This window comes from Prinia subflava, chromosome 6 (assembly GCF_021018805.1).
Source record: "Prinia subflava isolate CZ2003 ecotype Zambia chromosome 6, Cam_Psub_1.2, whole genome shotgun sequence".
NCBI lineage: Eukaryota > Metazoa > Chordata > Aves > Passeriformes > Cisticolidae > Prinia > Prinia subflava.
In genome coordinates, this window is record NC_086252.1 from 25,152,775 (window position 1) to 25,177,049 (window position 24,275).

At 38.0% G+C, this 24,275-nt stretch overlaps 1 protein-coding gene across 2 annotated transcripts; it reads left to right on the forward strand.

Moving 5' to 3' along the window:
* The first annotated feature begins 1,407 nt into the window (after nucleotides 1–1,407).
* Nucleotides 1,408–21,849, forward strand: LOC134552277 (cytochrome P450 27C1). 2 transcript variants are annotated; one of them, XM_063400811.1, is made up of 9 exons: nucleotides 1,408–2,817; nucleotides 7,357–7,547; nucleotides 9,194–9,393; nucleotides 11,171–11,380; nucleotides 12,653–12,816; nucleotides 15,337–15,503; nucleotides 16,266–16,344; nucleotides 17,023–17,226; nucleotides 19,578–21,849. In XM_063400811.1, the coding sequence occupies exons 1-9, from the start codon at nucleotides 2,491–2,493 to the stop codon at nucleotides 19,692–19,694; spliced, it is 1,659 nt and encodes a 552-aa protein (XP_063256881.1). In that variant the 5' UTR covers nucleotides 1,408–2,490; the 3' UTR covers nucleotides 19,695–21,849. The 2 variants fall into 2 exon arrangements, with proteins under 2 accessions (XP_063256881.1, XP_063256882.1); XM_063400812.1 differs by having other exon boundaries at nucleotides 2,689–2,817; nucleotides 7,430–7,547.
* Nucleotides 21,850–24,275: the final 2,426 nt, after the last annotated feature.

Sequence of the window (24,275 nt, forward strand, 5' to 3'; positions counted from 1 at the left end):
TTTTTTGGGGGGGGTTGTTATTGTTTTGGTTTTTTTTGGTAGGGGTATGGGATTTTTCTTTTAGGTTTTCTGTAATTTTTGGTGATTTTTTTACAGCAATAAACATCTGCACATGACTAACTGTTTCAGACCTTACACTGCTGAGTGTCATATTAAAACCCAACAACAGTCTATACAGACAGGAGAGAATGCATCCAATTCTTTAGGAGATGTAGCACAATGGATTGCTACAATCTTTTCATGAATTTGGCTCTACTGTAATTGTATAAGCTGCACAAATACGCTTGATAGCCAGTAATCACAGTGTTTGACTGGTATTAAAAATTTGCTGAGGTTTGCCAGGAATGAGATCTGAATGTCTGCAGCTGCTTTATGGACTGCACCAGGTGAGCTCTGTTTCCCTGAAATCAGATTCTCTGAATGTTTACATGTTGGTTTTTTAAAAATGGGCTCAGTGTTTCAGACTATTTAATTGCAAACAAACAGAAATCTAAGTAAACTGAGAAGAAACTGAGTGCAGGTGGGGTTATAAAACAGTTCCTGTGCTGGGACTACTGCCACCTCCAGAAATCCATCAGAAGGAAAGCAGGTACTGTTCTGGTGAAGTACTTAAAGGATAAAGCTTCTGAAGCTTTTTCAAGTATCCTGGCTAGCTAGAAACAATATGTCCTACAATGATTTTCGTGGAAAAGAGGTAACAGAGGAAAATAATGGAGAATTCCAAACATGGAAACTGGATAAAGGTACAGAGAAAGCTACAGTTGCAAAACTGTAACCTTTACAGCATAATGTGTCTAGGTTTATCTCATTAGCATATTAATAGCAGGAGATGTTTTACCTTAACCATGGTAAAGGTTTGTATGACTTCAAACTAAAAAAAAAAAATCAACCATACTGATAGCTGTGAGCAGGAGTGTTAGGAAGGGTGCACGTATTCCCTCCAGCCACCTAGAAATTACAATGTTAATATAATTTAAAAATCTGTGTAACTGTCTCCAAGCATCCTCAGATAAATATCAAAGAAATAATGTAGCAACACTAAATAGAAATGTAGCAAGGAAAACTTCAGAGGTTTCCTGATGATGTTCTCAAACAAAGCTCAGTGAGAGCAAGTACCTAATGTCACACAATGCCTTGGCTACCTGAAATGTGAGGTACCAAGACTACCTGAAAAAGTAATCAAGAAATCTGTAGCTGCAAACTAAGCCCATTATTTTCTTTCTTTTCCCTATGACACACACCTTTTCTTAACAAAAGGTGTGCACATCTTTTGTGGACGGTTGTCATGGTTGTGGTAGAAATCTTTTCCAGATGAAATAAGTCTCTCAACCTCCTTATGTGATTTTTTTAAAACCTTCTCATTTCTTTTTCCTGTTGCTCTTCTCAGGACCCTTTCAAGTCTGATGAAGTCCATTTCAAAGACATGATTTTAGCTTAAACCAGCATGTACTTTAAGAGGTTTTATTCCTGTAGTATTTACTGCTGTATCCATAAAGACTGATGCGCCTAATTCCAGAGCTGTTTCAGCAGAGTTATCAGTGGCCAGAGTAAGCACATACACAGAGCTTAATCAGAATACAGCCTCAAAAAGCCAAGCAAATATAAATAAGGAAAACAAAAGCTAATAATTTTGATGCTTACTAGATTTACTTTTCCAGCAGTTTATTTGTAATTCTGTTCTAGAGATGTGAATCTTCGTTGAGACTTTCCTCTGTCCTCAAATTTTATCTGAGTGTCTGATTCACTTAAAAACCAGGATAGTTTCTTCCACTATCATTTCTGAAACTAAGCAACATTTTACAGATAATCACTAACACCTTTGGAATATACAGAAATACATACAAAAATAACACAAATACTTTTAAAACTGTGCAGATTTCTACAAAAGTTGACACAAGCTGCTTATGGAGTATATCCTGTCCAAAAGATAAATCATTCTGCAATACAAATAACATCTCTGAATATAGTAATTTACAGGAATTTTTGTAAGGTTACTGTGTAAGACCAGTGCTACTTATACGTGGATGCACAAATGTTTTTCATGTATGTTACAGGATAATTAACAGTTCCAAGAGAACTTCTTGCAGAAAATACTCCATTTTCTAATACAGGTGAATGAATTAATGCCACAGAAAAAAATAGGCCTAATCCTGCCTTTTTAAAATAGGAGAAAGATGGGATGAGCTTTTTACAAACTAATGGGTGAAAGAGGCAAAAACTGAACTTTGGCTGCATGTATAATGGGTAAATTTATCTGATTTGAATTATACAAAATAATAGGTTCGTTCTATTCAAGTCTCATCCCAGACCCACCCCCCTTTTCCAGCCCTAGGGGAGGGAGCGTTAAATAATGGTCTGTGTAAACTGATGCTCATGCAGTAAGAGTTTGGAGAAGTGCTGTTTGTACAAGTTAAAGCAGGCACTGAAGAAAGAGCAACCAAATAAAAAGCAGCTGCAGGAGCAAAGTGGACCCTTCTGAAATTGAAAGATATGTCTTTCTTCACCAGAGTTTTGAAGATGAAATGCAAGCAGACACTGGAATGTGAGAGGACTTACTTTTTTTACCAGGCTGTGTTTGCGGGCAGCAGGTTTCCCGGGCAGCCCCGGCTGTGCAGCAGCCAGTCGCTGGAGGTGCGGAGCAGCCCGCGGGCAGCGGCGGGGAACAAAGGCGAGGGGCGCGGAGCGGAGCTGCTGGAGCCCCCCCCGCGCCGCCTGGGCAGGGTGAAGAGCCTGCACGAAATGCCCGGACCCAACACCCTCTACAACCTCTACGAGTTCTTCTGGAAGGACGGCTTCGGCCGCATTCATGAAATCCAGGTACAGCTCCCTCGGGTACTTAATGCTTTAATCACGCCAGGATTACTTCAGCCTTTCCTTTCCTCCGCTCGTGAATGGCCGGGTTAGCAGCACCGCAGCTGGGAGAGCCGGGTTCCAGGGGATCCCCGCTCCCATTCCGCAGCACCGCAGGCTCCGGCAGTTTTGTTTCGCGGAGGATTCCACGACCCCGGTTCCCCGTGCCCGGCGCCCGCGAGCGCTCCCCGCGCATCTTTGTGCGCATTTTGAACCCCTGGGGAGGTGCCTCGAGCTGAAAGAAGAAGAAGGGGAAAAAAAGTACTTTTTTTTTTTCTTTCTTTCTTTTTTTTTTTCAACGGGGCTGTTTCACAAGCTTGCAGAGGGCTGATTTTTGGCGGGCAGGGCTGGGAAGCGTGGGCTTCCCCGGGCTCTTAGACCGCACACCCACCCTGCGGTGAAGCTGTCCGGCACCCGGGCCCCGGCCCTGCCGCGGCTGAGGCGCCTCCGCCGCTGCCCTTCCCTCAGCGCGGCCCGGCGCTGCTCCGCCGTGCTCAGAGACCATTTTGTCTCTCCTACCCGGCCTCCCCTTACATAAATACACTTTGCCTACATCGGTGCCCTGAGGGGGCGGTAGATGCGCCCGGCCCCGCTGCCGTCAGCGCCGGCCGGCCCCCGTCCCCTCTGAGGGAGGCGGGCGGTTTGAAGCCTGCCGGGGGGGCGAGGGCCGGGCCGGCGGTGGCGGTGACTGGCACTGCCGGCCCTGCCGCCCCCTCCCCGGCCGCCACACTGGCGCGGGGGAGGGGAGCGGGTGGCGCGGAGCGGGGCCGGATGGCGGCGTGAGGGGAGGGAGGGAGGCGGGCCGAGAGCGGCTCCTGTCACCTGGCGTGTGGCGCTGCTGGAGCCGGGGGAGGCGGCCAAGCGAACCAGAGGCCGGGTGGGGCTTGAGAAGTGTCCTCTGGTCTGGCTCCCCCCCTGCGGTGTCCCGCGGGGCCCCTCGCCGGTGGCACCTGGTGAGGGTGGGTGAGGCGCGCTGTCCGTGCGGGAGCCGGGCGGACGGGGATCCTCCTCTGGCAGCGCCCCGGTGATGCTGGCGCGGGCAGCGCTCTTACCGTAAGGCTGTCGCTATCCAGAGATGAATTCTTTTGGTTGCTTGGCCACACATGTGGGTTTCATTCCTAAAAAGTCACAGCGCATCTCCTGGGGCCCTTTCTCTGTGTAGTCCGAGCGATTCTAAAGGAAGCGCTTTGTGTGTAAGGGAGAAAAGCTGCGTTTTTCAGTCTTTGGCAGCTGTGGATACATGAGCTTTCCACTGGCAGTAGAGATCTCATTGGGAATACCTCAAATGGGGCATTTAATATTTTGCTTTTCTTAGTGACATTTCCCAAATTGCTAGGAAGAAATTCACTGTCAGCCCCAAGGGATTTGCTGCCTGAAAATGACTGAAATTTCAGGAAGTAAGAAGAGAGAGAAAGGAAAACAAAAATAGAAAAGGGAAATTTTAAAAACCCAGCACTTTATATGGTTTGAGAATCAAAACTTGAAAGTTAAGATTTACAAAGGACCTAAAAGCACCAGAAAGAGGCAGGAGACAGAAAAAAAATCACACAAATTACTTTTGTCCCGCTTTCTTATATTCACCATTTGAATTTTTAAGAAGAAATGTCAGGATGTATGCTGTACTCCATGGCAGCCAAACTAAATTGCTAATGATGAATTGCTCAGCTTGATTGCTTGCTAACTAAGTTGCAGATGAAACCTGAAGAAAGCTAAAGCTCTTTGTTTCTTTTTTCCTCTGACTCTGTGGTGTTGTACAGAATTTGAGAGGTACTCATCATAGTTTCATAACACTAAAAAAGATGCTACAATTACTTTCAAGTTCTTTCACTGTCAGAACAGTGAAAATTATTCAAAATGTTAAAAAGAATATGAGACATCCTAGATAGTATATGCTTTTCACTATCACTAGCTGATATGGGTATTTTGTTCTTTAGTGAATACTATTCTTAGAAAGGAAAGAGTGAGAAATGATAAGGAGAAGTTGCAATATAATACTAGTTTTTATTCTGCTTAGAGTCTCAAGAATCACAGGATGCCCTGTTTGCCTACATGTAGAACACAAGTAGGCATTCAATTATAGCAATCCGTTAAATTTAACAACACAGTGAACATCAGGAATGAATTAATCCCAAACCCTTTGGTAAGCAGCACAGCTACTTTAACAACGTCCTTTGGTGCACACAAATATTTGTTCTCTATATGCAGAAGGGGTGGGGAAGCCCAGTGCTTTTTCACAAAGGAAGTTCTGTTCTCAGTAACATGATCCAGTTAGTCCTGGCCAAAGTAGTAATGCCTACAGCAATTATGACAAAGGGAAAGTATTTTTAATTTGATGGGGTTAGATCTCTTTTGTCTCATCTGTGCTATGTGAGGATAAAGAAAAGAAAAAAGGTGAGGAAGGAGGGATTTGGATGCTGGCAGTTTGAATTTATAGTGTGTGAAAGAGTGACTGGTGTGAAAATGGTATGTGAGGCACTAGAATGGAACATTTTCAGGGTCTGGAAGTAGGTAAAGAAAAACCCATACTGTAAGAGGAAATATGGAAATAGAAACCCTGGGCATTTTTTTATACATGAAGTTGATAGAATGGTGTTCAGTCTATTGAAAGAAAGGGACATTCGAATATTTTGTCTGTGTCTATATCTGGTGTAAAACTAATATTTAATTTATTTGATTGGATAGCTTGTCACTTGATTTATTTTCTGTTGAAGTTTGTTGTCCCATGTAAACATCACCATCTGTGAAAAAAACAAACTGCTCCAAAAATAGAAAAATTTGTTGAACCTGCTTTTCTGTGGCTGGTGGCCTGTATTCCCCTCACTCACTGATTTTTTCATGCCACACTCCTTTCCCAAGTCATGCTCTCCTGTAAAGACACATACTCTCTCAGTTGTTATCTTCAAGTCCAGTAACCCTAAAGTATTTCTAAGGCAACACATACTTTGGGATTTGGGAGTGCTTGTTCATACATTGCTCTCTCTGTGGTGTTGGCTAGGAGCAGACCAAGCAGAAATGACAATTGAGTTCCTGCTCTAGCATTTCCCTCCTCAGGATGACTAATACTTGTGTCTCATAAGAATCCAGATGCTGATTTTTGAAAACTGTAAGAATATTGTTGATTAGATTGAAGGTGGCCATTGTGCTCCAAAAGTAGTTAAGAGGTGACTGGCAGAGACCACAATTGCACAACCCATGTTTTATTTGGAAACTAGACAAAAAGAATTACATTTTTAAGTGCACTTGGTATCATATTCTGAATAGTGATTCATGTGTCTTAAACTTATTGTTGGCAATTAAACAATTCATCTCTGTAACTAAGATTGAATAAAATATATTTCACATAAGTTACTCTTGGGCCAGTTACAGACTTTCACAAGTGTAGGTGGTGTCAACCATCTTTGGTTTATAATCAGCATAACTCTGTGTGCAGATGTCTTTGGGTTAGAATGTGGGTAATGTGTCAAAGTTAAACTTTGGTCAGTTTAACTTGTCTTAATACTTTAACCAGAAATAAAGATTTTTTAAATTGATTTTTAAAATCTTAATTATAGCTTTTAAATATCTTAATTATAGCTTTTTAATATCTTAATTATAGCTTTTTAATAACTGTTTTGTAGTTTTGGTGGGGTTTTTTCCCCTCTGAAAGGAGGATGTAGCTCAACTCCAGGTGAATTTGTAAGAGTTGAGAGTTTCACTTCACGACCATGTCAGAATGAAATTTATTTGAAATGATCAGTAAGATTTCATGGAACACTGATAGTACAATCTTCTTGGGTTCGCTTTGTTTCTTTTAATATATACACAGTTTAATTTTTTTCAATCTTCTTTATTAATTTCCAGTCCTTTTGTTTGCCTCCAGCCTGAATCACATGATTTGTGGATCAATCACTCAATAAACCCCACTGCAAGAATAAGACCACACCTTTCCCCTTCTTTTGCAGCATTAGCATCTGTCTCTCTCAAGTTCACTGCTGGCAAATCTGTTCCAAAATGCAGTTTTTCACTAGGCTGTTGCACTGTCATGCATGGTTAGGTGTGAGAAACGTTTACATAGCTTTTATAAGCCATTAAATGGTAGAGTAGGTAGTTACAAAAAACATTACACTATATCTTTGTATTATACTGGTAATTTAACCCAATATGCTTCCACATTTTTCATTTTTGCAGACATTCTTTCTATCCCTGTTTGATCTGAAGGGATGTCTTTTCAAGTGCACCAAGATCCTTTCATCTGCTCCGTGTTTGGTTTCACTCACTCTCTGTGCCTTAGAGCTTTGGGTCTTTTCAGACAGGGTCCTGAACTGTGTGACCTCTCTGTTTTCCTTGTGAATATTTCACAGTGATGCTTAGCTGCTTTTCCTGACATTTCAAACTGTTCCTCGACTGGAAGGCTGGGGGTCAAATTCTAGATGTGAGAGATTGTGCATGACAAATTGTCAGTTTCCTTTGTGATAGTTTTCTTTAGTAATACTTGACTTCTGTTTCTCTTTGTTGGTGATGCTGTAGCAAAAACACACTCAGGAGTATGGAAAGATCTTCAAGTCTCACTTTGGTCCCCAGTTTGTTGTGTCCATTGCAGATCGAGACATGGTTGCTCAAGTCCTCCGAGCAGAAGGCAGAGCACCACAAAGAGCCAACATGGAATCATGGCAGGAGTACAGAGATTTACGGGGGAGAGCCACAGGGCTCATTTCTGCGTAAGTGCTGTTAGTCCTTCACTTTCCTTGTTGTCCTGTGTGAGTGTAGAGATTCTCTGACGGACTGTATAGGTCATCTGGGAAATCAGGATGTCTGTGTGGCGAGATCTGCATGTCTACCAGGGGGAAGGGAGTAGGTTTTTGTGGTGAATGCAGTGAATTTGTTCTGCTGTGAAGTTTCAAAGGGATGGTAATGATGTTTAGTTGTGCACTGAGCTACTTTGCGTGAAGACATTCTTTGGGGATGTGTATCAACTGGAGTTGTCTGAGCTAACTCACTCACCTCCAAGCAGTTTTACTGCATAGAGCTTACTAGCTTTGGCACTGCACTGCATGAATGTGGCTTTATTGCATCTCCACTGTTCCATCTGGTTGGCAGTGTGCTGTGTGGAATTGTTGGCTCAGATTAGCTTTAGCTTTACTGTTCACTGAAGTTCCCCTCAGTAGACTAATGTAAAGAGTGGTCAATTCACACTGGAGTGCATCCTCACACAGTAATTTTTGAATCTGGCTGATTCCAGAGGAGTTATCTGTCTGTACAGCTTGCATAACCTGGCAGCACATGTGGGTGTGGTTAATTGCCACTGGGAACTACTCAGAGTCCCCACTGACATAGGATGTTTATTTAGAAGGAAATTAATTTCCTGAGTCATGGACAGTCTGTTTTTTCATGGTAGCAAAAGGCTTTATTGCTTTTTGCAAGTATTGCATTGCAGACTCAAATCTTAAGTTGCAGTTGAGACTCAAGCTAAGAGTTCCTTGATACTTTGTGAAAAGAGATCTTAAATCAGGAGACTCAGGAAATATCTGTTAAAGATCTCAAATTCTTCTGCTGGCTGATAGGTTTCTGTACCTTGCAACAGCATTTCTCCAGGTAAAAAAAGTACTGGCAAATATAACAATTTAAAATAAACGCATAAAGATAATTGCCCATTTTCATAAGGAATAGAAATGTATCCCTGGAACCACTATTCCTGAATACTCTGCTCATGTGGAGTATGTAGAGATACCATAATTCAGATTTTTAGTCTTCAGCACAAAGGTTTCCATGCACAACTCAGCTAAAGCAGAATCTGTAGCTGTAAATTGTTTCTCTACAGGTAGGTCTGCTCTCTTATTAATTTGTAGGTTTAGAACTGGGGTAGCTGAAAGTGATGTATCAATAATGGAATTTATGGTACCAGCTCAAGCTGTTGATTTGTTAGATCTGAATGTGATATCTTTATCTGGTAATTAAGTACTGCTTCTGTGTAAAAGCAATTTTGCACACTACCCATTCAAATATTTATTTGAAGTAATTTTAATAGAATATTTTACTAATTTCTTGCATTAGCCACTACTAACAGACTAACATAGGGACACTTGTCAAATTCAAAACACCAAGTGGGCAAGTTCTGTCACTCAACGCAGAGATTGATTTACACCTTAACATACATGTTGCAACACTGAAATTTAATGAGGATGCGTAATAAAAACAGAATAAAGTTGTAAGAGCATAATACAAAGTATGCATAATCATCATTTACATTTTACCATTTGCTTTCATTTGACATGAAAAATTGCAAACAGTTTGGTGTCAGAACTCTTACCCTGCTGATGATTGTAAAGGAAAACTATGTATAGACATTATTAATAATTTCTTCTAGGGAGGGGGAGCAATGGCTAAAAATGAGAAGTGTACTGAGGCAAAAAATTCTGAAACCCAAAGATGTGGCTGTTTACTCTGAAGGAGTCAATGAAGTTATCACAGACTTAATTAAGAGAATTCACACCCTCAGAAGTCAAGAGGAGGATGGGGAAACAGTGACCAATGTCAACAACCTTTTCTTCAAGTATTCGATGGAAGGTAAGCCCAGGCTGGATCTATAAAGAAAATGGATGTAAAGCAATGTGGTTGTGGTTAGGCATGTCTGTCAAATGACTGTGTCCTGTTGTGATTAATCTGAAAAGGGAAGTTTGATATTCTGCATTTGTGTGTCTTCCTAGTTAGCACAGTGGGTATCAGTAGAATTTCTTTGTCAAGTCCAAAAGACCTGGTACCTTGTATTAAGGAGCAATTCCCATGGAAATGTTGATGTATAAGTAAAATGTTCAATCAATGCCTTGAACAGCCTCAGTACTCTCTATTCCTGTATTAATTTCTCAAGAATAAGGGTGCTGACCTTCTGACAGGTGGCTTCTAAGACATGTTCATTTCACAATATACCAGCCAAATTCCAATGAGGAATCTCCATGTGATGTGTCTAAATTCAGTTCATAGCTTAATGTGGGAAAGGATTCTGCTTTTCCCTGCCTAGAGATGCCAAGTATGGGATTGTTATGCTTTCCTTAAGATCATCTGCCACTGGCTACCATTAATGAGGCAGTGCTAATTGAAACCCTGGTCTGAGCCTCTATGGCATTTCCTGTGTTCTTACAGAAATCTCATGGTGATACTTATGTCATGTATTTCTTTAACTGACTGCATACAACCCCATCTTGTTGTATGTAATGCCTTTTAAAAACATTAGTACTTTTTGCTGACAGGCAGCTGAATAATTTGGGATTTGAAGAATTTCCAAATTGCTCACTTATGAAGATGTTGTGTCAAATTGCCTGCTTGGTCTGTTTCACATTAATAGTGTCTAAAAATGGCATTTAACTACCAGTTTATGGAATTTCAGACTGTGAGCTTACAGATTCACTATAATTGATGGGTTAGTTTAAATTCTTCACATTCTTTTAGTTTTTCATTTATAACTTGTGCCTGGCACACACTTATTTGCTATATGACTTGCTGTTTATATAACTTACACTGTAACTGTTCAGGCAAGCAAGTAAGAAGTAAGATTTCTTTGAAGGGACCATGTAAACAGCAAGAGGACGAGTAAGAACTAGCAGTTTCTGAAAGAGGCACAAAAGAAAGAAAAGACAGAGAAAAATATCTTCCCAGGGAGGAAAATTAAGAAAGGAAGGGTGAATTGAAAATAACCAAATTTTAAAATGATTTTTGTCAGTAAAGATTATTTCTCGTGAAGGGCCTGCAGAACTGCAGAAAAACATCTGCGAAAATTACAGCAAGTCAGAACAAGAGACAGTCAACTTTGTCACTTGCAACAGTGTCCCACTTGATGTTTTTCAGTGCTGGGTGTAGCATGGTGTGGGCAGTAAAAGCACTTTCTGGAGTGCAAGATTCTTATCCATTTATACAGACTCAGCATTCATTTGCTGCCAGATGATGACAGACACAGCCACGGGTAGAAACTCCTGCATTGTCACCAATTATCAAAAATGTTTTGGGACTTGTGTGTCCCTGTGTGTTCAGAGGCCAACAGGGCAGGCTCAGGAGTTTTAGTGCAGTGCAAAACACAGCAAACAGGCTGGAGGCTGCTCTACTTCTGGTAGAATTCCTGGCTGTCTTCTCATGCTGATCATTATTGACATAGCAACTACTCTCTTGCTGCAATGTTTAGCTGGGCTATTTTACTGTCTTTTGAATTTCTCTTTTATCTGCTCCCCAACTGAAGTAACAATAATAAACTTTTCTTGTAAGGTTGCTCCACTTTTGCGTTAGTTAATTCCTTAAATTATTAATATGTGTTGATGCACGTGTACAGACAATTCTTTCATTATTTTATGTGCAGGTGTGGCGACAATTCTATACGAATGCCGGTTGGGCTGCCTGGAAAACAACATCCCACAGCAGACTGTGGAATATATCGAGGCTCTGGAATTGATGTTTAGCATGTTTAAGACCACTATGTATGCAGGTGCTATTCCCAAATGGCTTCGTCCACTTATTCCAAAACCCTGGAGAGAGTTCTGCAGATCCTGGGATGGACTCTTCAAATTTAGTAAGATTTAGTAGTAGAAAAGTTCAGCTATATTTCTGCAGGTTCTGTGTGTGTTTGAACGGAACAAGCTGCATTTCTCTTCTAAAATTGTAAGAAGACATTGTGGCAGAAGTAAGTTTCATATTAAATGCAGAGTGGCCAAGGGAACTGTTTTAAAATATATTCTACTGAAAACAAACTTTATCAGTATATTTTAAAACTCCCCTATTTTATACTGCTCTTTCTTTATTTATCTTCATTTGTTTCAGCACCCACTTGTCACTCCACGTCCAAGTGCTTTGCCAAGGTTTTATCTTAAGCCACTTCAATTTTAATGAGGGTAGTTTTGTTGACTTCAGCAAAATTTTAATTAAGCACTCTGACAAATAATCATCACTAAAATTGACTAGAAAGTTAATAAACTGCTCTGGCAATTAATTAAACACTTGGTAAAGTTGATTTATATATATACAAGTGTATAAGTTGACATCAAAGTACATTAAAGTACAACAATATGGGTTTTTTGGTGTTTTGGTAAAACATTTCAGGCTACTTTATGAATCAGTTTTCATATAAGTAGGAAGAAGGAGTTTTGTTTGCAATTTTATTTTTTTAATGTTCTTGAGTGTTAAAAAAACTTGAACACTTTTCCTCCGTCAAATACTAGAAAACTGCATGCATTTTCATTTCTTTGTAAGCTCCTTCTGTGAGCCTTTAAGTTTCTGAGGAGTTTTTCTCTTCTTAAATCCTTTGTTTGACCAAAGATGCTGTTTGCAGTCACTGGAGTATACATGGAACTGTGGAATTACTCAGCGTGTCATTCACTGAAGTTTTTGAATTTTTGTTATTATTTGACGCTCCTCATCTTTGTCTTCAGAGTAATTAAGTTCTGTGTCTTTGGCCTTCTGGTTGCTGCTAGCACCTTGTAGCAGCCTCTCTGTGCTGAGCTGCAGCATGCCCTGCAGAGTTCACCTCTTCTTGCAGAGTCATCAGGAGACAATCCAAGTGGATGTAAAAACTTGGCCTAGAGCTTCCTTCGGGAAAGGGAACTGAAGGCTCTTGTGTCCTTTCTTTGTGCTCAGCATTCTCATGCTGTGAGCTACCAAGATTCCTGTCAGCTCAATCCTTCCTTGCCATGAGTACCCAAGGACCTCCACCACAGGATTTTTCCTTAGGAAAAAAGAATCTTTTCCCCCTGAATGTGCAGTGTAGTGTAAGTGAGAAATGTGATTACTGAATGGAACCAGCAGAAAAATAAAAATGGAGGCTTAACAATTCTTTTGAATCCCAAAGGTCAAATCCATGTTGACAACAAATTGAAGGCTATTCAGTCTCAGCTGGACCAAGGAGAAGCAGTGAATGGTGGGCTACTTACACACCTCCTAGTGAGTAAGGAACTTACTTTGGAAGAGATCTATGCCAACATGACTGAAATGCTTCTGGCAGGAGTGGACACAGTAAGCTTGTTATAATTTTTCTTGTGCACTGTTGTCTTTGTAAACCTGTATCACTGGCAGCTCTCTTCAGAAGGATTACATTTTTATAAGGATGTAATTTTAACACATTTAAGCCATGACACCTTTAAAGTGATACAAAATACTTCCTATACTGCGTAACCGCTGCACTGGAACGAAATCAGTGTTCTGATCTAGCTGTGGTTTTCAGGAACCCATCATTTTTTACTCTGTTCCACAGTTTATTAAACAGGTAAAATAGCAATTGTCTTTACATTCAGCTTGTATTTCACACGTTTGCTTTTTACTAGTTTGTTTGTCAGGTTGATGTTTGTGCTACTTTAGGCAGACCACAATAGAAAAGTTAGCTGAAAGTTAGCATGAAAAAAATTGATCAATAAACTCATGTGTAAAGTTTGGTAAACGATTTTCATGTGTGGCTAATTAAATCAACTGAGACACACATTATGGATCAGATACCTGCTTTCTGCTGGAATCCACCAGGAGGGGGATGTTGGGCCAGAGATGATGTGGGTGAGGCATAAGTTCACTCTGCCCCTGCTTACAGAGTCAGTCTGAGGCAAAGAGCTGTGGTAAAGGCTCAGGATTAATTGGTATATCCAATATGTTAACACCTAGGAACATGTTTCAAGTGTCTCTCATTCTTCACTCTTCTGATTTGCCATACAGACCATTTGAAGAAACATTAATGTTGTGTATCTTCTCCCCTCATTCCTATCACGAAATCAGTGTAGCTCAGTACTGACTGCAGCATGACAACTGGAAGAATAAGGAAAAGAAAGATGAATTGTTTTATGTACAATGTATACAGAGTTATTTAGAATATCAATGAACATTGCTAATATAAATGATTGTTACTGCACAAATCTTTTAGAAAATTATATTGATTTGATAAAGAAGTGCTATGTAGGACCTAAATAGTCTTACAGTAGAAACGTTTAAAATAAGTAAAAAAGTAAAATGGCCTTAAAGAAAAGAAAAACTCTCTGGATAATTGAATTCAGATTTTTTTTTGGCTTAAGAAAGTTTGTAAGGTTTCTAAAGAAAACAAAAAACCCCGACAGCAATCACTTTTGAATTGCAAAATAAGGAGCATATGTAAAATTTCTTTATGTGCTGAATATTACTCCATTGGTTAAATGTCCCAAGGGCTTATGAGTTTGCAGAGCTTTTTGATGTTTGGTTCTTAAGCAAAACACAGTTATTCATCCCATTCATTTTCTAATCTTTCAGACCATTAATTTTCCATTTTTAGTGTGTGACATTTTTCATTAAACTGAAATGGCAACGTTCATGCCAACAAGAATTTCTCTTTCCATGTGACTCAGCTTTCTCAGCTGGCAACAGCCTTTTTCTGAGAGGAAGATACTTCTGACTTCTTCATTTTCAAGTACAGAAGAAAAATTGAAGGCATCTTTTTTCCCCTACTGCTGTCAATTCAGATATCATTTCAGCATAGAAACTGAATGAGGTTTAGAGGATTATGAAAGCATTCAACAGAATTGGGCATCAGTTGTTGGCTACAAGCATTTTGTCTGTTGCTGGAACAGCCCTAATTTTTAAGAAGTCATGAAGGAACTGGGGCGCTGGGAAGGAACACTGTTTGTATCACAGAAGTTCTGTACACAGCTGGCACATTTGCCAGCTCTTCTGGGTGGAATAGAGCTGGGTTGCACTGTAGAAGCACAGCCACAGAAAAACAAGAAAAGCTTATGAGAATGGTACTTCTAGCATTATACCCCACTTTAAAGACAAGACAAAATAAAAGGTCACCATCATTAGGAATTTGCATTCTAAATTGATCTTAAACTTAAGACCAAAATAAGACATTTTCACAAGCTGATTTTTCCTTCCAGTTGTGGTGAAAAAAGATTAGATAATGGGTTTCTTTAAATCCTCTTGTGCTCAAAGTTGAACTGTATCCTGCCTCATGTTCCGTTTCTTCTTCACACAAAATATTTTTAAATGATAGTGGTGTAGCATTGCTTACCAAAAGGAAAAAGCATAACCTTAGCAGTGATAATATCAGTTCTGTTCTGTGGATGCTATGAGGGGACCACCATATGCGTAAAAGGGTTTGGAAATGTTCTGAGTAGTATTTTCTTATCTTGTTTCCTGTGAAGTGTTTTTGTTGGAAGGAAAGGTGAAATGCATATTGAAAACTAAGAGCTGACTAAATCCATTGCTGTTTAGAGTGTTTATGTTTCAATATTGCTTACATAGTTGGGTTTGCATTTGGTTTGTCTGTTGCTTTTATATTTCACTGGGAAAATATCAACATGGATTGTTTTGATATGTGGTGGACTTTTAGATGGAAAAGGGATGAAGCAGGGGATGGCAATGTCTGGCAACCTCCCACTGAATCCAGATGTGAATCATTGCCAGCCTGTTTCATAACTTTAAACATATAAAACACGTAGTTGAAAGCTGAGTGTTTTTCTTGGCTTGCAATAAATTTTAATGTAATCTTGTCGGGCTTGATGATTGTGGTTTCTTCCTTAGACTTCTTTTACTTTGTCCTGGGCAATATACTTGTTGGCAAAGCACCCAGAGGTGCAGCAACGTGTTTATGAGGAAATAGTCAATAAGCTGAGGAAAGATCAAGTTCCAGTTGCTCACGATGTTCCAAAATTGCCTTTGATTAGGGCTGTCCTGAAAGAAACCTTGAGGTAAGTAGGAGATAACTAAAAGATTTCATTCCATGTTATTCTAATGAATTTTGAGTCCATTTTAGCATCTGTAGTTTATTGTTGCTACTGCTATTTGCTGCTTCTACTTTTATTTATTTCAGCAGTATTGTGTCCAAGGATGCTCAAGCAATGAATAAGATAGATTATATAATGTTTAATGTTTCTAAGTATGGTAGAAGTGGTATCACATATGTAGGACATATCTGTTAAAGAATCAAAAGCTTGATTTTTCCCTTTAGTTTGTATGATAAAATGTAACAACCTCCTCTCCCACACTGGTGTTTTGCAGTATAATGATTTCAATCTTTTTGATTTAAATTAAAGGCATGTAACATACTTTTAAAAAATATGTTTATACTAAATGTTCATGAGGTGAGGGGAGTAAGAGGATTTTAGAGAAGGCATCAATAAGGCTTTTTCAGCTTTAGCAAGTAGTGCTAAAATGTCTCCAGCTTGTGACCACTTACTTTCACGACTCTACATGTGTAAAGCAAATAAATGCACAGACCTAATAGCTCAACCATCAGTTACTAATAAATAAATTTTCTCAGATGATGGTCATATTCTCACAGATGATTCAAGTCTTTGAAGCTCCAAGGTGTTTGGTACTCCTGAAAAATATTTTTGGTGTGAATGAATATGGCATTCATCCTGCATATTTATGAATACAAATTGGAATCTAAACATTTTTTAATTGTATTAGTTATTACTGTTGAACTTCAGATAAATATTTCTCACTAGGTTATATCCAGTATTGCCAGGAAATGGAAGAGTGACCCAAAAAGACTTGATCATTGGAGGATACTTGATACCTAAAGGGGTAGGTTCTGTTGCAGTCCTCTGCAGAGAACTGTTTAATTTTTGCAAATGAAATATGATCTGCTACAACATACATACACTTCATTGATTTTTTCACCACATTAGAACATTAAGAGGAAAGTATTTCAGTAATACCCATTTATATGCCACAAATAGATTTTATGATTGACTTGTTGCTGTTGTTTTGATATTTTTTTTATTTGGGTCCTCACTTGTAAATGAAATTTATCATCATGGCTTCTTCTTAATATTCTTGAGAGTGGAGTCTATTAATAACATATCTGTGTAATGGTACAATTCAATTAAAAAAGCATGAATTTCATTTTTCTTGCAGTTTTCTAATTCTTTGTCTGTTAATTCCCCTAGTAGAAAGTCTTCCTCCTTTTTTTCATAGCAACTTCATGAAACAATTCCTAATAGTTGTGACTTGTTCCCATCTCCTTCCCCACTGCATCTTCTCTAATATATCCAGCAACTTTGAAAACAATTTGAAGATTATTTCCTTTGACCCGTTGAGAGAGGGATTTGATTTTTGAGGTATCCTTTTGTCTTTAGAATTACTCGGAGTTGCTTAATTTTTATCACCTCTTATTGCAGAAACTGCAGTAATTGCAAATGCTTTTAAATTTTGTTATGTGCATTGGAGCTAGCTAAACATAAATATCATTTATTTCCTCAGACCCAGCTGGCACTTTGTCATTATGCTACTTCCTACAGTGAAGAAAATTTCTCAGTGGCAAACGAGTTCCGACCTGAGCGTTGGCTGAGGAAAGATAATTTGGACAGAGTAGACAACTTTGGCTCCATCCCCTTTGGTTATGGCATCCGAAGTTGTATAGGAAAAAGAATTGCAGAGCTGGAAATCCACCTTGCACTGATTCAGGTTAGAACTATGTGACAGCATTACAAGAAGAAAAGTGAATTTATACTATTTTTGTATTTATGCCATTTCTGGGTATCCTACAGTGCTCAAAACCTTTGTATGGGAGTGTTGTTTAATGTACTGATGCTGCAAAGACTTAAAAATTGAAAATAATCATGCTTGAAATGTAGCATAGTATCTAAACTACATTGCAGATGGTATGGCACACATGATGTAAATCTAAAGTTAAACTTGTTAAGGAAATGTACAGATTTGGTACAGAAGGCCTTTGTAAGCAAATCAGAAATCTTTCTTAATGTATATTAGAATGGTTAACCTGCTCACTTTCTGTGTTTTAGTTAGAAGAATTCAGAATTTACAAGGATGTAAAATAGATTTTATATCCTTGTGTGATGACAAACAGTATAAGTTTTCTATGTTCTGGGCTTTTCTGTCTCTTCTTGTTCTTTCTTTTATAGTTATATAAATAGTACATATTGAGATATATTGTTTTTGATTGGTTCATATCATAAAGAAAATGTTCTTAACAGCTGCTACATTTTTTGAGCAGTAACTAAAATAACCAAAACTCCAGTATATTTTTGTCACTTCCAAGACAGCCTATAGCTCAAATAATGAGTCCAGATTGTGCAATCAAATTGCAAAGATTTGGTAACTATAGTTACTTAACTATAAAAATATTTTGATCCATTCAATGTATTCAAAGGAAAGCTTGATTGAATTTGCCTTTGAATTTCCTTCAGTAAACTTCTAGAGCAATCTCTGAACAATAAGTGCCTGTCTTTTGGAGCTGAGAGTGAGAGAGCTCCCAGGGGCTCAGTAAAACAAACACGATTCCATCCTTTTGAAAAGGAGGCTCAAGGAGGCAATGGAGAACCTGCTTTGTTTTCTGGAAAGAAACTAGAACAAAATAGCACACAGCCTATTTACAAACATAGAAATGATATTTAAGTGAGTTAAAATTAGAAACACGTGGAGCTTATCAAAGAGAAATTCAGACCAGTCTGATTTCTTTCTTTGACTTGATCACTTACCTCATGTGGGAGTATAAAGTAAGTCATATATTCTGACTTCAGGAAGTATTTCACACGTCCTGTATGCTTTTCTCTCAATTAAATTAATAAAATTTGTTCCAGATGGAAGTGCCCATAAAATGCATGCACAGCTGGTTGGAAAAAGGAAATAGCTGGAGGCACCAGCTATCAAATATTTGCTGTTGAACTGGGAAAGCATTTAATTAAAATTCTATAAAAGTCTGTCCTGCATTTGATTCAGGCTATTTTCATTAACAGTGTAAGTGATGGATTAGAGAATTCTTTTACAGTTTGCATGTCAATATAGAATTTTGAAAAAAAAAGGAGAAATGTTCAAGAAGCAACACAAAATTATTCACTAATTACAGTTGCAATTTAGTCCCCTTGAGAAGACATAAAAGCATAAATAAAAATTTATGAACAACTGTCTGGGTAACATTAGTACCTAGGAGCAGACTGGAGTGATATAGTAAAAAATTGGTCAATTCTGACAAAGCAATGTGATTCTAGATAATGTTAGCAGCATTAGCAAGCATTTTGTATGTCAGAAAGAGCAGCTAAATTACTCAGTCTTGCCAAACACTGATGAATCCCCACTAAGTAATGATAAACAGCCATCCCCACACACTGCATTTTAAGGACAATATAGCCTAATTCAAGGAAATTTGGAAGATAAAGATAATAACAAGATGGATTTTATAAAGAAAAAAAAATAGATAAAAGTTTCATCAAATATCTGACAGTGAAAAATGTAGTTATGTATAGGAAAATAATGCATTGGTCACCAGTCATACTAGGAGAAGAATAAGAGATAATGACTTAATTTATAGAAAAAGTGAGATTTATTATTAGGAAAATTGGGGATGTTGCAGTATTTCCCTCTTGAATGTGTAAAAGTAGATAGCTGAGGTATCCTTCAGTCAGAAAAATGTGACTGATGGGATTGGTACAGCTTTCTTAATAATTTACATGTTGATTGATATTAAAGGAAGTGAAATCAAAAACACATGGAGAGGAACCTCACAAAGACCTTAGTTTCTTTGATAGTTCAGACTGTTTAATCTGGTATATGCAGAAGTTCTTCAGAAAGGACTTGCTCAGTCCTTCCTCTATCAGAGGAGGAAGATTTTGAACTACAATCTTTACCTTGTAACAGCTTCTTTTTTGTTTTCTGGATGGGAATCATAGCACTTAAACTCTGCCAAACTGGCAACTCAGATTTTGCTTGTGACAGTCTGTTATGTTCTCTTCTTTAAAGGCTACTCTTCATTGGTAATTTTGCAGTTTTTCTAATACTTGTCCTGTTTATGTTCACAGCTACTTCAGAATTTTGAAATTAAAATTTCTCCCAAAACCGAACCAGTTCATGCCAAAACTCATGGACTTTTGACTCCTGGAAACTCCATCAATGTCAGATTTTCTGACAGGAAGTGAAACTCAAATGTTTTGGAAGTACTTGTACAATTTTCATGGAAACAGGTTTGCATTTTGTGGAAGTTTAAAACATGCTTGTTCTCTGGTTTGTAGGTATTTGACAATATCATGAAGTGTTATGTTCTGCCTTAGTTCTAGCAGTACATAAGAGCAATTACCTCTCCTGTAACAGTTAATAACACATATGAAAATATATACCAAAAGAAATCCTTCTTGCACTGGGAATCTCCTTTTATCTGGGAGAATTCCTAATAATAACAACACATGCATTGAAAAAAGCCACCCAAAATAAATTCAGACATGTCAGTATCATTCAGTGGTTTTGTTACGCTGCTGCTCATTGAGTGTATTTGACAACAGGGGGCTTATTATATAATATGTGGAAATCAGCTGCGTGTACAAGTTTGTATTTTCCTGTTTCTTGTCCTCCAGTGTTTTTTAAAAGTTTCCATGTAACAATGAAATTGAGATCATTTATTATATGTAAAAACATTTACTCTGCATGTATTAAAAAAAATTCCAATAATATGAAAAGTAAGGATAGAAATATACAACTTATGTCATGTTGTTTAGACTTGAAATACAGAACATGTACAAATCTATCTAAACTTAATCCCCATGAAATACTTCTATATAGTTTTTAAAAAGTAAAAATCTTAAAAATGGAAGTTTAACTGTGACATTGGAGAGTTTGAAGCCAGGCATTGTTCTCATCACCAAAGCACAAGCCACTTTGATTGTTCTAGCTAATATGCCAAACCCAAATGTAAATATTAAAAAGAAGTGTTGTTACATTTTTATCATTTAATTAAAATACTACTTTTAACTTTATTCACAGTTCTTCAACAGTAAGAACTGGAAACTTCCCATTTTAACTTGCTGAACACATAGGAAAATACAGAGTTCTGTAGGATGGAAATGTGACTACTGAAGTATTCAGAGGTGTTTTTTTACTGTCTGGTGCCTAACAGAAAGAGTGGACACCTGGAAGTTTGGGTTTGATCTTTTGGAGGTCATTTTGTTTGTTTGTTTGGTGTTTTATTATTATTACTTTTCCTATGACAGCCAACAGAAAACTCTTTCTTGCATGATACTTTGGATAATTTTAATATCACTGCACTAACTTTACATTCTCATTTTTGAGAGAAACCTTATACCCCGTATCCACCTTATGCCTTGAACAATGTACAAATATATTCTAATATGATACATATGTAATTATACATAGTTAACTGTTTACATGTCAGGCTCTGACTTGTTTTTGGGAGGTACTTTACATGCTGACAACCATAAATATTTCAGCTAAATAAACTTAGCAAAAGTTTTGCAACTTGGTTTTTAAAATGACAAAATTTTTGTTTAATTGTCTAGCCTTTGGAAGTCAAGGACGGGTTAGAAATTAAATAACTGTAGTTTTAATGGTGTACATGAAATTTCACATTGCTAGCTAGCTACTACAGTCGCATTGTTACAGTATTTTGATTCCTTTTTGTGGTGTCTTTTCAAGGTTTAGACAAAAGAAAAACAAAATCTCCTTTGTATGGATCTCATATACAAAATAATAACACTAAACAAAATTGATCTGATCTATGAGAGGATTAAATGCTTATATAAGGACTTCCAAAAGTTATTCTTGTATTGAGCATATATGTTTACTGTAAGAAAACTAGGTATTCTCTTGGGAGTATTTTCCTTGAACAAGCTTGCTTTCTGGTTTTTCCAAAGCTTCCAATTCCCTCTTTCTTATTTTTCTTTCTTTCTTTCCCATTGTTATTTTCAATTGTCTCCATCTTAAATGAAATTAAGAAATTTTTATTTGCAAGAGCCAGCTGAGATCCCAAAGGAGATGGTTTGCAAAATCTGTTTAAAAGTCTATGGACTGAGTATTCGGCTCCATAACTCTGCCTGGTTTTGTTGACTTGGAGACAAAGAACTCCTGCCTTGAATCCAAATTTGGATGCCATATGGTGCCTTCCTTTTGTTTTGTCATGGCATCACTAGAAACATCAGCCACTGCTATGGTGCAGTACATTTTCTGCTTGGAATGAGTCCCTAAGTAATAGATCAGTGTAGAAGATGGAAGAGACATCCTAAAATGCTTCTTATAGCATTAGAATCTTTTAATGAAAACAGCCAGTATTTCGTTCTAATAGAGCACCTATCCATGTAAGTTGTCTTTTATACATAATAAAATATTTATATAGAATTAACAAATATTGGTTCTTATTTTAATTACTATTTATATTTGCATTTTTCTTTAGCAACCTAAAGTCTTTAACTTGTTGTATTGAACTGAAAGATTCACTACTCCATGGGAAATTAATAGTCCAGCTAGAAAAGATAGGGATTCTTATGAGAATTTAAGGTGTGTAATGACTTGGCAAAAGTGGAGATAACATTGTTAAGAGTACTGTCATTGTGGAGGAAAGGAACTGGCAAAGTTATCCAAGAAATACCTGAGGACTGACTCTAATGTTAATGTTTTGGTTAATTGCTCAATACATAGAAGAACATTAAAGACATAAAGAAAAACAGCCATAAAGTGTGGAAATCAAACCAAAACAACAACAAAAACAGAACCCATAAAGTAATAGAAATGGGCAGGAATTTAATAGTAAAATATATGTATGTAGGAAAGAAAAATAATTTATTTGAGGGGCTCACCACTTGCAAATGTAATATGTAGAGGAAGGCCCACATAATCACAGTGACTAGAAAGTGCAAGTGTGTGGGAATAATGAGAATTACAGCCTAAAAGGTATGAGATGCAATCTGACCCATTCTTCCCCAATTTCTATCAGAGATACTTCTTCTTAAATGCAATGTACAGTGTGCTTAAGTGTTCAAGAAAGGTGGCGTTTGATTTGGACAGATGAGGAAGAGGACATAAATAATCTCTTCAAATACTTCCAGGCTAAACTCTTTACTCCTTAAGGTAAAGCACAAACCCTGTTCAAAACAAGTATCACCAGTAACGATGAATAAATAAACTGGTGTGGAAAGTTTCAGACTATCAGGAGAATTAGAGTTTAGAATAAAGTCGCTGTGAGACATGGGGAAGACTGAAAAAAAAAATACCCCCAAGCATGAAATGATAAAGCATGGTAAAAAGGATAAAGTGTTTAACTAGAATTACTCTATTCAGTCAGTTTGTTCTCTGTTCTTCCATACCCTCTTGTTGGCAAGGAAGGAATCTAAGAGGTCAGTGGTAAAATACTAATAACGCCAGCAACACTCTGTGTCAGTGGTGAATGAAACTTAGGAGCATCTTAAATACGCCAGCAGTGATGTGAAGGTGGAGAGCAGGCTCCTGGCAGCTGTGCACATGAGAGAAGTGGGCACTGGGGTGTGTTTGGAGCCAGGAACAGAAGGGCCGTGATGGTAATTGAGACTGGTAAGCGAGGAGAGGGAAAGCCACGCTGAGTGGAGCCTTTGTGGCTGTACCAAAGATCACACAAGGTGGAAGTTCAGGAAATGGAGGGTGAGCTGTGGTCTGCTTGGAGGATGGGGCAGGCTGAGAGAAAAGGGATGAGTTTGGGTGCCTGATGTGTACTATTTGCACTGTATAAAAAAAAGGCCACTACTGGTTTTAATCACTGGGGTTTTTTCCGTCCTATGCCATGTTGTCACATAATGTTTATAACTTTAAAACATGCTATCATATAATTTCATATAATTACTGGAGATTTAATTCATATATTATATGTATTATATATATTATATTAATTCATATATTCATATATAATTCATATAATTTACTGGAGATCTTTGGTAATGCCAAACTTTGCCAGTGCATGCCCAGAGAAAGACTGGGGAAGGCTGTAACAAACCACTGATTTTCAGTGCTCAGAACAATGTGAGTTTGCCCTGGCAGGCTCCCACGGTGGCAGACACATGGGAGGGTTTTTCACCTCCTGAAGTGTCACAGAAGTGCCAATAGAGGATTTACAGAGGCAAGTGAAAAGCAGATGGGAGGATGATTTAAAATGCTACCAAGTGACAGTCCCAGAGCTGTACAGCTACTGAGCATAGATGTGAGTACATGTGCCAGCACCATCACTGGGGGGGACAACAGCTCTTACACATTGGACCCTTCTGATTTTTGAAGTGAGCACCTCTGTCATAGACTATATTTACTGAAGCAAGATAAACTACAGTTCCCTGGAATGTGTGTTGGAAAATATTTGGGAAGTGGTCCAAAGTTGCTAGGTATTTCTTATTCCCGTGTAGATTTTCATCTAAACCTTACACATGCAGTAGTAAATCATAAAGCTGGATGAAAAGTTGTGAGTAGTAATTATTTTGGTATCTAATCTTTTAAAAATATGTGTGTATATATGTACAATAAAAAGAAAAATATTCTATCCACTGTGATTAATGCATGTGTTCACTTCCCTTTTTCCCTTTCAAAGGGTACTTACAACAGAAAGTAAATATATATATATGTATGTATGTATGTATGTATGTATGTATGCATGCTAAGAGCTTGAAAATATTTATTCATGTTCTTCTTGGGAAAAAAAGAAAAAAGACCAAAGCATGTAAATATCATGTAGGTACTTCAAAAATAATTTCAGTTGA

What these genes read in the sequence shown, in the direction of transcription:
- LOC134552277 (XM_063400811.1), top strand. Translation starts at nt 2,491, where the DNA reads ATGTCTTTCTTCACCAGAGTTTTGAAGATGAAATGCAAGCAGACACTG. An exon ending in GCCGCATTCATGAAATCCAG is followed by an intron (nt 2,818 to 7,356) that starts GTACAGCTCCCT and finishes GTGATGCTGTAG; the next exon opens with CAAAAACACACTCAGGAGTA. An exon ending in GCCACAGGGCTCATTTCTGC is followed by an intron (nt 7,548 to 9,193) that starts GTAAGTGCTGTT and finishes AATTTCTTCTAG; the next exon opens with GGAGGGGGAGCAATGGCTAA.